The sequence below is a fragment of the Cynocephalus volans genome, chromosome 6 (assembly GCF_027409185.1).
Source record: "Cynocephalus volans isolate mCynVol1 chromosome 6, mCynVol1.pri, whole genome shotgun sequence".
Classification (NCBI taxonomy): domain Eukaryota; kingdom Metazoa; phylum Chordata; class Mammalia; order Dermoptera; family Cynocephalidae; genus Cynocephalus; species Cynocephalus volans.
Genome location: NC_084465.1, coordinates 52649364 through 52665138, shown reverse-complemented (window position 1 = coordinate 52665138; position 15775 = coordinate 52649364). Strand labels below are relative to the sequence as shown.

Sequence of the window (15775 nt, the reverse complement as noted above, 5' to 3'; positions counted from 1 at the left end):
TTCTTTGTTTTCTCTGTTGTTGTTTTTATTATTGAAATATATTGATTGTACATATTTACAGAGTACAGTGTTCTATTTCAATACGTGTATACAATGTGTGATGCTCTTTTCACGTGTCATTTTGCAATGAGGAATTAACATATTCATCATTGCAAAACTTAACCGTTTCTTTGTGACATGCACATTTGATCTCCTCTTTTCTAGTCATAGTAACATGCAGTAAATCAGTTAATTATAGATTCCTGGTCAACAGTACCAAAAATAGGGCTTATTTTCCCTATCTAGCTATAATTTTGTGTCCACTGACCAGCCTCTAACTATCCCCTCCCTCCTCTTTCCCACATCTAGTAACCACTGTTATTCTCTCTCATTTTAATAGTTCAACTTTTTATTTGTTTTGTTTTCTTCTCTTTTTTAGCTCCTGCATATGAGTGAGAACATGTGATATTTCTCTTTCTGTGTCTGTCTTGTTTCACTTAACATAATTTTCCCCAAGCTCATCCATGTTGCTTCAAAAGGCAGAATTTATCCTGTTTAATGGCTGAGTTCCATTGTGCTTATGTACCACATTTTCTTTATCCAATCACCTTTCAATGGACATTTAGGGTTGGTTCCATATCTTGGCTATTGTGAACAGTGCTGCAATAATCACGGGAGTGCAGGTGTCCCTTCGACATGATGATTTCCATTCCTTTGAGTATATACCCAGTAGTGGGATTGTTGAGTCATATGGTAGTTCTATCTATAGTTGTTTGAGAAACTTCTATACTGTTTTCCATATGGTTGTACTAATTTACAGTCCTACCAAGAATGCATAAGTGTTCTTTTTCTCCAATTCCTCACCAGCGTTTGTATTTTCCGACTTTTTGATAATAGCCAGTCTTACTGGGGTAAGATGGTATCTCAATGTAGTTTTGATTTGGACATCTCTTCTTTGGATAGCTCATACTTTCCTAAAATGTTGCATGGTCACTAATGTTTGCATTCAGTAAATGTTCATGAGCCCTTACTTTGTGTCATTGTGGTATTGGATACCCACTAGATAAATGAGAAATAAGGACACATGTTTTCTGCATTACTCCAGCGAGAAGTGGTAAATAGTTTGGTTTGGTTTGGTTTGGTATTCTTGTGAACACTAGTTATTTTTAATATTTCACTGAGATACTGAATGGAAATCATGCATTTAATCATAATAAATATTTGCTAGTTTTCTTTGCTAGATCATAGTTCACAGTATTTTAAGGTCAAAGACTACATCTTCCTCATCTTTGTATCTGCTGGGCCTCTCCCAGAATACATGGTAGAGACCCCATAAATATTTATTGAATGGATAATAAAACATTAAAATTATTTTATTATGATGACTAAAAATGCATCAACCTAATGTGGATAATACTGGTTTATTCATCCTGATTAGAAATTTTGGTAGTTAAATGAATAAAAATAAAAGAACTAATTAATTACTACTTAATAAATAAAGTTGAGATTGGAAAATCATTTTAAACATGGAATCCATAGAGAAATAACAAAAGAAGTCTGGGAGTGAAAGCTTATCATCTACACTGATGACTCCAAAATCCGCATCTCTAGCCCCTTACCTCTATATTTTTGCAAATCTTCCACTAGAATTTACCAAGTACATATCGTAATTTACCTTCTTCTCCCCTAGCATAAATTTTCATGCACATCAGTGAGATGATCATCCTTACAGATAACCAGGCTAACATTTTAAATATTTCTTTAGCTTATAAGATATTGAAAATGAGGATGTTATTGCATACATAGAACATACAAGATTTGTCATAACTACAATATTCTTTTGTGTGTATTGATTCAATTGGCTGTTAATCAACCACAGTCGGTAAACCAATTGTTAAAAATAGTGTTAGTGCATCTTTCCTGATTTTAAAATAATTAAAGTCTATAAGAAAATAAGAAAATTTGGGGCCTAACAAAGATAAATATTCAAGTGAAATAGATAGTGAAGTTTATTTTAGTGTTCCTTTGCAAAAAAAAAAAAAAGTTATTTCTCTTAGCTCTAATCTTTCTCCACAAAGCAAGCAGATTCATTGTCAGATTTAAAATGATAATTGCATGTTTAGTAGGTGAATAAATTTAAAAACCTGCAGTCAAACCCAAAGGGAAAAGTGAAACTAAGAAAAGAAATTAGATAAAGACATTTGACAGCAGGGAATATTTGCTATCCGTTCAGAGCTAAGTCTGAATTTTAATTAATATTTTTTTTCAATATCCTGTCTCAAGTATTTTATGTTAAAGAAATTATTGAAAGATTGACTAGCAGACTTTTGATGTAGCAATAAATATTTATGATCTACTGATGGTATTTTTATATTATTCATTGGCTAAGTCCTCAGATCTCTTCCTTCCTTAAACCAGTAATTAGGGATATAAAATATGATTTTATGCTTCCTTTGTCAGTTTCATGAGTGGAATTCAAAATGGAAATGGGTAACAATCGCATGTGCTCAACAGTTGTTGATTACTGTTTATGTAGAAAAGTTAGCCTGTGTAACTGAAACAGAAAATATAGTACCAAAAAAAGATAGTATATATCTGTTTCATGTAGTCTAGACCAAAGGAAACTGATTCTTTCCAGTTAGCTAATGTGCTAATTGCCCCTTCAATGTTTGGGTCCATTAAAATCATTAAGATTATTCACCCTCATATCAGTTTGGCATTTTGTTTTTTATTTTTGTTCTGATTTTCTTGTCTTAGCACTTCAGCGGGCTGAGCCCATTGAAATATAGAGAATCCTGCCACTGGGTGATTTCTTTATGTGGGCTACAATGTGTGAATAAAAACAAGACTGTTATGTCATGATAAAATATCATGTATGTGTACATTATGCCAACATATCTATTCATTTCAGTTCACGTGAAATTAGGTAAACAAAATTCAAACTGATGATTAACACTGGTCTAATTCATAAGAAATGCCAAATAAATTGAAATGAATCTTGAAAGTTTATAAATTTATATAACCAAACATTTACGTAGTTGGAAGATAAGCCTGAAAGTACCCTAAACACACTAGAGATATAGCAGCTGGGTCACTTTGTAATTGTGGAACTTGGCTCCTCTAAGGTATGGTTGCTTCTTTTATAAAATGGGAGCAGTATATTCTCCATCAGGTTACTTGAAAGATTAAAAGGAGATTATGTCTCTAAAGTGCTTGACAACTTCTGGCCTACAGTTATCATTCTTAGCATATAATAGTAGCTATTGTTATTATTAGCCAATTTAGTCATTTCTCCTTGATCTCCAACAATGTATTTATTCAGTAGAAAGGATTTAATGGATTGTTTTGCATTATCTAGATAAAAAAAAAAATCAAGAAACTGTTTAAAACTTTCACTTTTCAATTGATTAATCTGCCGCCATATGGTTATGATTCTTGCATTTTACTATGATTTGCAGGAACTCAATATGAAATAAATTGCTAGTGCTACAATTATAAAAATAATAAATTTAGGTTTAAAAAACAAGAAATTTTCATTGTTTCTGACTCTGTTGTTAACCATCTTTTGCTGGGGTATAAAATGTATTGTAACACATAAATGAGCAAATTAACATATAAACTTGCGGATCTACTGATGTTTAAATTCACACAGATATATGTTCAATAGTGTCAGCTAGAGTGAGAGAGAAACTTAAAATCTTCAATGATGATTCTCTGCGAACTTATTCCAGTCAGCTTCAGTAGTGTATAATAATTGTAACATTGGGAACAGCAGGGGACTAGATTGTTTTTCTCTGCACCATTTGTCTGTTGTGTCTGAGAATAAAATAATCTTCCATTGTCTGCAGTGAAATTGCTTCATATTTTCCTGAAACTCCTAGACTAATGACATTATTCATCTGCATAATAATCTGTGTACAGTGTCTAACACAGAGAATGTAGTGGGGAGATATACAACCTGTGGAGGAAGTCCTAGATGTCTGATATTATAAGGTACTATATTGCTTTCTCTTTCTCTCCACATAAATTAGAGATGATAACTATCTTTCTCTGGATTCCAAAATTTCAGTGCAGCCAAGACAAATTTTTTTCTTCTCTTTTGCCATGTGTTTGAGGGATTTTTAATTGGCGATCCTTGGTGTATACGGCCCAATGAGCAGGCTGACTCCTGAATTCTTGCATAAAATATTGTTCTTTCAGAAACTGAAATTGGAAATTAAAGGGTCCAAGTTTGAACAATCAAAGTCTGCCAGTGAAGATTCATATCTGCCTAGTCTGTTTCTCTCTTAACAAGTTAGAAGGGCTCTCTCGTCAAACCTTGGACCCATGTGCATGCAATATACAGTCACATTTCCAGCACAGCACATTTGTTCTCTTGGCCAGCCATTTTATGAAGCTCAGCTACTTAATGCTGCACCAGTTCTGAAATCCATATGGGAGAAATATTCTGGCAGCCCTCATTTCAGCATGGCAGCAGGAGCCCTGTAATTTCTCACAAATAGAGAGAGTGAAGGAGTAGATCAACATAATTGAATATGGTGCACAACCAGTTAAGGAGTGTTGACTGGCTTGCAATGGAAGCAGTAATCAGAACTCATTCCAGAAATGCACGCGCAGAGTGATAGAGACCTAGCAGCTAGAACTTCTCTGACCGAGCAGATCCACTGATAGACATCTATTCCCTTCACCTCCAGTCTGGGCATTCAGGACCAGCACCCAGCTCACCCTGGAGCAATAGCACCTCTTTTCAAAAGCAATTCAAGGGAACAACTTCACAGAATGTTATCTGGAGCCTTGAAATAGGGTTCCCCTCCTTCTGCATTGATTTCACAGTATCAAAAACTAAAGTCTACTTTTCTCTGATTGAAAACACTGCTCTACATGTCTTAAAAGGGTCTGTAGGTCAGGTAGGGCACACATGCACACACACAAAATTACAAGAACTTCAACCCTTTGACTGGAGGCAGCAGTCTGAAATGAAACGGATGTGTCAATCCTGTTTATCTTTCTCACTTTCTCCTTGTTATTCATTTTTCTTACTCAGTAAGAACTGCAGGCAATCAACAGTTGCAGGTAGAGGAGAATGTTATTGGAAAGCATGTCCAGAGACAGTTCCCAGCTCCACCTAGCCAGCTGTCCCCACCATTCCAGGGGATGTTTTACAGCCACTTGATACACTGTGTTGGAATAAAGTCAGTCACTAGGGTGATAGGTCATGCCACATTGGCCCCTAGGAGCCATTTTTGTAGAAAAGAATCATGCCTATTAAGAAATATACAGTTACTGCTGTTTGAAAATAAGCCTACACATTGCTTAATGTCCAGGTAAAATGATGACTCCTTTTTACAAGATATTTCAGGAACTTGAGGGTTTTTTTAAGGGAGGGGGTTCTGTGTTGTGGAGCCCCCAAGTATGTCCATAATACAGAAGAGAACACAGAGAAACTGTACAAACACACTTTTTTCTTGCTCTCATAAATTTTCAGGGTGTTAATATATTTTTTTTAATAGATTTTGTTTTTATTTTCTTCTATTAACCTATTTTCAATTTATATGATCCCTTTGATAACATATTTATCATGTTTTATTTAAAATTCATTATGTTCTTTTAAACAAATGACAGATTTACTGACCATTTTGTGCTATTGAATTCCTAAAGTGAGCAAGTTATTTAGAAAACCTCTGTTCTTTGGAGCTTTGCAAGAAAGTCTTTTGGGCTTTGTGTGCTGTGTGTGTGTGTGTGTGTGTGTGTGTGTGTGTGTGTGTGTGTGTGTGCTGTGTGTGTGTGTGTGTGTGTGTGTGTGTGTGTGTGTGTGTGTGTGTGTGGCTTTACTTATAGTTTTTATCTGAAGTATTGTTTCATCTTTGCCAGATCAGCAAATAATCAGTGCCTTTAGATTCTCTTAAAATGTATCTTCTTTCTTCCTTTCAACAAAGTAAAATGCAAGTATTTAAATATATCTTACCACTCAATGCCAAACACAAATGAAATGTAAATAGATCATTGGACTAATTCACATCTGCCAGGGAATAATTGCTGGATGTGTGCTGATTAAGCATAATTTTCTTTTTAACCAAGATTTTAATTAGGCATCTGCAACGGGTCACACAGATGAAATTATGAAAAATGATTAAGAAGTCTTTCATTCTTTTAAGAAATAAGTGGCTACTCCATCAAATCCTTTTGCCTATAGTGTGTTGCAGTCACTGGCTGCTTTTGTAGAAAGTCAGAGAATCTTGGGTTAAGCCCCTAAAGGTTTCACTTACCTGTTTAACTCACCACTGAAATCTCCCAGTGCCTCGTGTGAGTGCAGTAGGAGAGCGTTCTGCATTCTCACCAGATGTAGGAACTCTTAAAGCTGTACCTGAGAAATGATCTTTTCTGACTTCTACATTTTACGTGAAAAAAACTAGACCAGGAAAAGTTAAACTGCTTGTCCAACATCACACAACTGTTGAAATGATTTATACTAGAGCTTATGTTTCATGGTGGTGACAGAGTTCTGTGGGCTACAGTGCCCTGTCACCTCCCCCCTGAGCATTCTCCAACTCTTCCAAACAGCACATTTGGAGGACAGCAGAAAATGTGCCTAGTTGCTACAATGAGTTCCCCTGTAGGCAATTATCTACTTCCCTGCCTCTCTCCATTGACTTAGCGAATCAGAACACCACAGTTCATCTCTCAATTTTCACACTTAGGAATTAAAGATATTTTACCTAGAATTCTGACTGATAATGATTTGATGAACACAAAAGAGTTCTGAAGTCAAAATATGTCCTGGACTGTTTGAAATTCTTAACATTTGTACTGAAGTCTTGAATTCCATTCCTGAGTCTGACCTAATTAGCAGTGTGACTTTAGAGAAGTTAACTTAACCTTTCCTAGGTTCAGTTTTCCCACATATAAAGTACAGATAACAATGGCTATCACATATGGACTTTGTAAGGATTAGGTAGGATCGACTTTGTAAATGCCAGACAAACGTTACATATATTAAAATGGTAGTGACTGTGGTCAGACATTCCAGGTGCTTATATGGATTAAATGGATTGAAGAATTATGCTGTCAGGAAGAGTGACACTTAGGAAGAACACTCAGCCATAGAAGGTGGTCAGAAAAGTGGTCAAAAGGTAAAGCTGGCCTCAAAGGGTGACTGAGAGTTTGTTAGTAGGGACAAAGCAAGAGGACAGGCAGGAACAAGAACACAGAATCTGGAAAGAAAATAGCATGTATGGGGGAATGGCCTGAAGCTTGGGCCAACTGAAGCACAGAGGAAGTTGGGAAGAGGCAAGAGATGGTGAAATGTGGACTAAGAGCTCAACTAGAGCACTGGAGTTTATACTTGACTCTCTGTATGAGCAAACACTGAAGGACATTAAGTAGAAGGGACATCAGAGTGCATAATGAGGAAGATAATTGACAGGGAAGCAGCTTTGCAACAACTTGCACTACTACCCTTGATATACAGAACATTCACACCCACCTGGTTCCTGAGCCATTCCTGACCAGAAGAGATTTATTAGCAATGTCCCATCTACTCCAGGAGGTCAATATGGGGTGAGACTAGGGAACCCCATGATCCTACAATCTCACTTAGTCATGCCATGTGCTGGGCTTTCCTTTCCTCCTTTCCTAGTCTTTCCTGCTGTGACATCAGAAGCCCAGCTAAAGGACTATTGCAGAAGTCTTGTAACAGATGCTAAGGATCTGTTCTCAGGTGGTGGTAGTAGGAAAAGAAAGAAACCAATTGAAGAACAATCTAAGAGCTAGAATCCAAGGACCTTTGTCTTAAAATTTCAGAATGAAGAAAACACCTTAGAGATCATCTGGTCCTATTCTCTCTTTTTATAACATGATGCCTGACTCATAGTAGCCACTGAATATATGTAAATCTTTGCTGAATAAATTAATGAGTAAATGAAAAATAAGACCCAGAAATGTGTTGACACTACTAGTGACTGGTGTATGTGGATAGATAAGAACATAAACCTCTTGACTTCTAAAGCAGTGCTCTCTCCATTATGCCCCTTGCTGTCTCATGATGTGTAGAAAATTATTAAGACAGTGTCTGCACCTTGTTTTAGTGCTGCAGCTTGATTCACTTCATTTTTATTTGCAATGTCATTTATAATGTAGCACATAAGAATTAATAAATTAAAATTCTTCTGATGAAGGAATTTTATCCTGCCTCTTATATCTTTTATAACCTATTTATTTTTGCATTTCTACGTAATTCAATGGGTGTGTGCAATAATGCTATTTGCAAAACAGATGTTTGAAGTCTATAGAACCATAATGAGGTCCAGATTCGCCAAGGTGGAGTTCTCCTTCAATTGATGGCTGTTTTTATTACTTTTACTCCAAAGAAGTTTTAGAAACTGCTTCAAATTATTCTAATAGAATGATGCTTCTGTCTTTATGAGAACAGAAATAGAGGAAACAGTTGATTTTTAGCAAGAAAGAAATAGATTTAAGTATAAGGAAAAACTTTGGGACAATAAGAGACATAGAACACTGTAACAGAGTCATCTAGGAACCTGAGAAAATAAGACATGAACCTGTTTATTTCCATGGGTGTTTACCCCCGATCTTTTCCCCTTTGTGACACAGTTGAGAACACACCAAGACCACACTGTGATGATCTAAGTTCCACCCACCGCCACCACCACACAGTGCAGACAAGCTTCTGTCCCTCTGAGCCCTCCGCCCTTACCACACTGTATTTATATCCCACAACGTAATGAGAATCCAAGGATCTTTTATGAGGCACTAGGCTTTTTTCCTGGGAAACAGTGTATTCAGTTACAAGGATGAAAATAACTGTTCTCTAAAATTCTTCTGAGAGAATTGCCAAATAATTTAATAAAATTCAAAGGCTTTTTTAAATGTGAAATTACATCTATTTATTCTTTCTCATCATTAGGACTTTTTACTTTCCAATCTTTATCAGCCATTTGTTACAATTTTTAATTTACGTGTTTATATATATCAAACATTATGAGGGTGCTTCACCATAACGGAACATTTTCACAGACATTATCTCTTTCGTATAAAGTAGGCAAGGAAACTGATGTGGAATGACTTACTCAAGAAACAAGCCAAGGAGACCCAGCATCAATTTTATTGGTCTGACATACCACAATACTTCCCTTTGGAGAGTAAATGTTATCAATAGCTGTTATTTTCAATTTAATCGAGGTAACAGCACACCCTCAAAACTGCATGTCAAAATGTATTATGTATTTGTGGTTGTTGGGGGAGTAGATTGAAAATTGATATACAATATTATAATAAAATTGCATACTATGATACAATTATATATTATTAAAACAAACATAAGCCTCAGAAAATAAAGCTCAATCAAATCTTATTAGCTTAGAGGAAACAAAAAATACTGAATTTTAAATGTAGAGTGTGTGTAATTGGTAGGATGGGAATAGTCAGTGAGGTTTTTTTTTTTATTTTCTTTTATCAAAAAAAAAATTTGTATAACTTAGCAAAAACAGAAGTTATAAACACTAAGCTGGAAACAGTAAATTTAGCTCTGAAATCTTTTTTGGTCTTCCTCTGACTACATCTTTCATCCTTTGTTCAGTGATAATTTATCCTGAATACCTAAAGAATTCTCAACATAGTAATAACACTCTGTACATACTATGGAGAAAATGTGGGACAGGTAGAACTCCCACAAAGGAATAAAGTCTGAGACAAATTTGCAAGTCACAAACATGAAAAAGGAGCAATTTAAGCAGGAATAATGGAAGATATCTTTGAAGAAGTGAGGAAAGACATGAATTAGTTGAGATGAAGATTCACATAGAAAGGAATTGCACTGGAGGGTAGAGGAGTAGCGGAATTTGCCTAGAAGGCAAGTAGCAAGTTGCAAGGTATGAACAGTAGATACCAGCTTCACAAGAATGGTAAATTCCTGGGTGGTGAAGGCAAAAGTTAGAAAGACTGTTGGTAAAGAGTGTTAAACAGTAATTGCAGCCACTGAGTAGTTTAAAGTTAAGAACTTAATAGAGTAGACCTCAAGATGAGATCTGAATGAGAAGTAAATTCTTCCAGCCTGGTCCAAGGTGGTGGTTAGGAAGGCAGGCAGCAGGTGGGAGCGAGAGATTCTGAAAGGGCAGATCCTGCAGGCCACCATGAGGCAAAGGATGTGGGAGCAGAGGAGAGAGGTATACAAATAACTCCAACGTAAACAATGCTTTATGGACAGTGTCCTAGTTTATCCAAAACGATGAGGTATCCAAGAGATAGCCAATGCTGTATTCTGATTTCCATGACTAAGAAAGAAACAAAGTGTCTTGGAACATTTTCTCATGCAGGACAACTCTTTTAAACCTCCTGCTCATCAACCTCGTTCTCACTCACCTACAATTTGAAATCCCATAATTGGGAATCAGATCATTGTGAGACCAGACCTATGGGAACACCAAGCTCTAATGAGTGATTGATTGTGTTTGTTCCCAATCTGACCAATAAGCCTGAGGTCTCTAGCCTTAAAACCATCTGGCCTAAATATGACCAAAAGTGAATGACCATACAGGAAATAATGTAAGCTTTCAGGCAATATGGTAATGAAAATATGTGCCTAGCTTTCAAAAGAAATGTACCATCTTATTTTTATGGAGAACCTTTCTTTGGTAAAATTAAAAGTATTTTCACAAGCATGATCTCATTCTCACTATAGCCCTGCAAAAGAGGAAATGGAGAAAATATTTTAATTCTCGTTTTATAATAGAAAAAATTGAGAGATGGAGAAATCAGCTGACTCTTCTCCAATTCTCCCTCTTAAGTAGTCCAGTGGGTTGGAGCTTGAGCCAGTTTTCCTAATGATGTCCCTTTCTGTGCTCTTAAATCCAGTCTCTCACGGGACTTGGCATGGCACTATCAGATGACATATACCAGGTGGCTCATATTTTTATTTCGCAACATGTAGATGACATTTATAGAGCACAGACTATAAATATCCTACGCAGTCAGTTCTATCTGAACAAGCAAATGTTTGCTTGCTTCTCCATCTACAACAGTTTTTGGCATGACACATTATCTAGGCATCCACATATTTTTTAAAGTGGGCAGTTGAGTACTATCAAGTTGTTAGTTTTATCCTGTGATAACTGACCACTCATCTTTTACATTCAGAAATCTTCTGTGTATCTCCATAAAGATATATATAGTTGCAGGATTCTTTATCACTTGCTTGTTTGATGTCTTGAAAAATTTCTCTGAGTGGAAAATATACATAAGTTTTAAAAGGCAGTCTTACCAAGAACCACAAATAGTTCTTGTTCTGTTTCTAAATAGCTAGATCACATTAAAACTCAAAAATAGATAACGTTAATCACTATAATTCAAATAACTACTCTTTAGACCTGGCAGGGAACCTTGAGAGCTTGGAACGTTACCCTCAGTTTTTTTTTTCACATGAAATGCTGGCAGAGCAGAGGGAAGGATGAAGCCTGCTTGGGCGTAAGGGATGTGTTAGCAATTAAAGTCGGGGAGAGCCTTAGAGGAAAGTGGCATGTGTTACTTTCCTGCCTTTCACTTGCCCTCTCAGAAATGCATCATTTCCATAATCATACTCTAGTCTTCCTTGCCTATGACTATGGTGGGAATATCTTGGTGGGACTGTCCTGATTTTGTAGGATTATAACCAAGGACAGATGATAATTACTGAAATAGCGATCACCCTTCGCATAACAATTTGCAGCTTACAAACTCTTTCAGCTGTATGATCTCATTTGTTATTTCCCACAGAACAGTACGTTGCTATTATTACCGTCCCTCGCTATGTCTGAAGAATCTAAGTCACAGGGGATGTAAGCTAGTTTTGGAAGTCACACAGCCAGTAAGTGATGGAGCCAGAACTCAGACCAAAGTCTTTTGACTCCATATCCCCTGAGATCACTACCATGCAGCCTCCCAAACCTACAGGAAATGTTGGATCAAGAATGAAAGTGGGCATCAAAAATAGTCAATGCGTGATAAAAAAAAACTCATTAATAGGAAGACTGGGAAATGAGATGTACCCAAGAAGCAAGCCGACTGGCCAATAAACATAGGAAAAGATGCTAACCCTTACTAGCAATCTGGGAAATACAAATTAAAACCATGATCACACCCATCAGGTTAGCGAAAATTAAGTCTGAGAATACCAAGTATTGTGTCACATGGGGAACAGTGAAAATTCTGATCCACTACCGATGGGAGTGTAAATTGATTTGACCTATTTTGTCAGTCATTTGTCATTATCAGACATGAAGGTGCAAATGGCCTCTGCCCAGCAATTCTAGGCCAACGTACATACCTCAGAAAACCTTTCCCATATGTGCACAAGGTCCATGGAAAGAAATTCAAATCATAGTTATCTTTCATAACCAAAAATTTGCAAGAACCCCAGTGTCTATTAACAGAAGAATGGACAAATGCTAATAAATAGTAACGTAGTCATCCAATATATGCTATATTACAGTGAAAACTAATGAACTAGAGGTGTAGGTATCAAAATAGATAAATATCCCAAATATATTTTGAGGGAAATTACAGAATATTAAAGGTGTACTATTTATAAAAGGTTCAAAATATGTAAAACATTTTTCAGGGATTCTTATTTAGGGATTAAATACTATTTAGAGATATTATTTTTATGGGCACTTAGACATGATGTAAAATATAAAGGACATGTAAATAACAAACCTCAAATGCAGGACAATGATTACATTTGGAAAGGGCAGTAAGTGAGGGTGAGGGGAGAGGTGCTAGGCAAGTGCGTTACAACTAATATGAGCAATGCTCTAATCATTAAGTTGGATTATAGTACACAGGTATTTGTTATCCTTTCAACCTTTTCAATGTGTAAAATATACATAATACCTTTTAAAATAGAAAAAGGCAGGAGGAGAAAAATCTAGTCTACATGAAAAAACTAGTCTATCTGAAAGGCAGAAGGAGAAAAATACTAGTCTACCTGAGAGTGGTGCCCAAAGCATCCCTGGATGCTACAGTCTGATGAACACTTTTACTAGCAAAGGTGGGATGCCCATTCCGACTCAGTTCTGAGTCCTGGTCCACGATCCCAGGCATCACACCAGCACCCTCTCTGATGGACATAATGGAAGAGTAAAGTTCCATCTCACCAATCAAATAGTCTGTGATATTTTCTGGAAGCAGGCCTGACCTGGATCCCTGAAAATGTCTGTTTGGCTTTTCTGTCCATATCTTTAGCACTTTCAAACAGTTCTCCAAGATTTGGAAAGAGTGAGTGTTAGTCGAGTCAATGTTGTTGAGAGCACTTTACTCAGGAAAGTATTATTTATTGTTAAAGCAGAATTATTTATTTTTAAGTGCATTTAGTGGAGAAGTTATTTTATATCATACACCTAAGAAAATCCAGAAAAGTATTTAACTCTGAAAGTTCAACTCTGTTTTTCATTTTTGATGTTTCCAATCTTGATGGGCAAGGAAGTCTCAGAATGAAATCCCTAGCCATATGCATTAGCCGTTTGAGAATTATCCTGATAAATTAGTATCTGTAGAGTTACTCATTTGACAGTCTGTGAAAACATGTCTTTTCATCTTCATATACTTTTCAGCATAGTCAGGCACAATCTCAATTTGCAAGTTTAATTTTCAAGTATTATGATTTGTCAAAATAAAAATACCAATCCATGATAGAACAGTTCTCCAAAAATAAAATTGTTATTCATACATAACTGAAAAATTTTAAAACAATTATCTCAAGCAACCATGTTTTTCTGCATTTTAAGGAGGAAAAATTGTTTTTCTGAATATATTTTACAATGAATAATTTGCATTCAGGGCATTTCTAATATTATCATGTTAGCTTCTAAACAGTAGACCTCTACAAATCTGGGATAATGCATTGGGGAGAGAGGAAAAATGCCTTTATTAAAAATGATCAACAGAAATATCAGTTTACCTAAGATCAGAGGATTAGCCTATGGCTGCTTCCCATTTGAGAGCCAGGGTCTCAAATCTCCTTCATACTATTTTAACAACAATAATAAATATTAATACTGGTTCACATTTATTGAGCACTCACCATGCATCAGGCACTATGCCAAGCACTTTTCCTGCATTATCTAATTTCATCTTCGCAACAACTTTACAAACAAGGAACTGTGGCTCAAAGCGGATTAGTAACTTGCCCAGTATCACATATCTGCTAAGTAGAAGAGCCAGGATATGGACCCAGTTCCCTGATCCCCAAACCTGTGCTCTTGACTTTTACTTGTATATATATGGAAGCTTTGCAATGGCACCTGCTATAAATGGAAGAAAATTAATGGACCAATATTTTCCTCTTCCATAAAAAAGAAAAGGGGCAATTGATCATTCAACTTACACACACACACAAAAACATATGCCTCAGCTCGCTTTTTTGTCAAAACTCATGACCGTCACTTCACAATAGTTCGAAAATTCCATTAATTGAATTGCGCTGAAGATGGACATTAAGATGGAAAAGTATAGAACTTGTGCTTCTTCAAGGTACAAGTTCTTCTAACTTTTCTTTCTGGGCCTTCCTTTCTGAATATGAAGTCATTTCTGAGCTTCAAGACCAACCAAATAGCATTTTTTTCAGTATTTGATCATTGCATGTGTTGGCAGACCTATTGTAACCTTGAGTCACCTACACTGGATTTAAGTATTATTCTAATTGATTTTTTCACTGCTTACTGAGAAACAGAACACCTCTTTCACTAGTCTCATAAATAATTCCATTTTGCTCTGTCAACATTAATTGAACTTACCTCATGTTGTCGATCTCTCTTTTTTCCTTGCAGGTGATGTCATTGTCTATATTAATGAAGTTTGTGTCCTTGGACACACTCATGCAGATGTTGTCAAACTTTTCCAGTCTGTTCCTATTGGTCAGAGTGTCAACCTGGTGTTGTGTCGTGGCTACCCTTTGCCCTTTGACCCTGAAGATCCTGCTAACAGCATGGTGCCACCCCTTGCAATAATGGAGAGGCCACCTCCAGTGATGGTCAATGGAAGACATAACTATGAGACATATTTGGAATACATTTCTCGGACCTCACAGTCAGTTCCAGATATAACAGATCGGCCACCTCATTCTTTGCACTCCATGCCAGCTGATGGTCAGCTAGATGGCACGTATCCACCACCCGTCCATGATGACAATGTGTCTATGGCTTCATCTGGGGCCACCCAAGCTGAACTTATGACCTTAACCATTGTGAAAGGTGCCCAGGGCTTTGGCTTCACTATTGCCGACAGTCCTACAGGACAGCGGGTGAAACAAATACTTGACATTCAGGGATGCTCTGGCCTGTGTGAAGGTGACCTCATTGTTGAGATCAACCAGCAGAATGTACAGAACCTGAGCCATACAGAAGTAGTGGATATACTTAAAGACTGTCCTATTGGAAGTGAGACTTCTTTGATTATCCACCGAGGAGGTAAGACAAACACTGGCTCAGCAATGAAATATGTGAGTAAAATAGTAGGACCCTTTGCAGTATTGTTAAAATGGAGGTTTTCTTGGGAGTTAAATGAAATCACACTTTAAAAAAAATAAAGGTAAAAGAGTAAAAGGGACAAATATGAGTAAAGGAAGTTGAATTTTTAAATTTGGAAATGTATTTTTCCTATTTTATATTAAATACAATAATAATATTGCTTTCAGTCTTACAAACATTATTATGAACTTGGAGGGTAAAGTTGAATCCCCAGCTATGAACGTATTCTATTTCAAAAGTTTACTAATGTATCAGTTGTAGAGAATGCAAATTGGTTTCCC

The 15775-nt window shown here is 36.4% G+C and overlaps 1 protein-coding gene across 2 annotated transcripts in view; it reads left to right on the top strand.

The window, feature by feature from the left end:
* The window catches only part of MAGI2 (membrane associated guanylate kinase, WW and PDZ domain containing 2), a 1312517-nt gene that overhangs the window by 1045512 nt on the left and 251230 nt on the right, over window positions 1-15775 (top strand). For both annotated transcript variants that reach the window (XM_063101323.1, XM_063101322.1), the window contains exon 10: window positions 14796-15434. In XM_063101323.1, the coding sequence (XP_062957393.1) occupies window positions 14796-15434 (639 nt within the window). The remainder of the gene's footprint in view (window positions 1-14795; window positions 15435-15775) is intronic.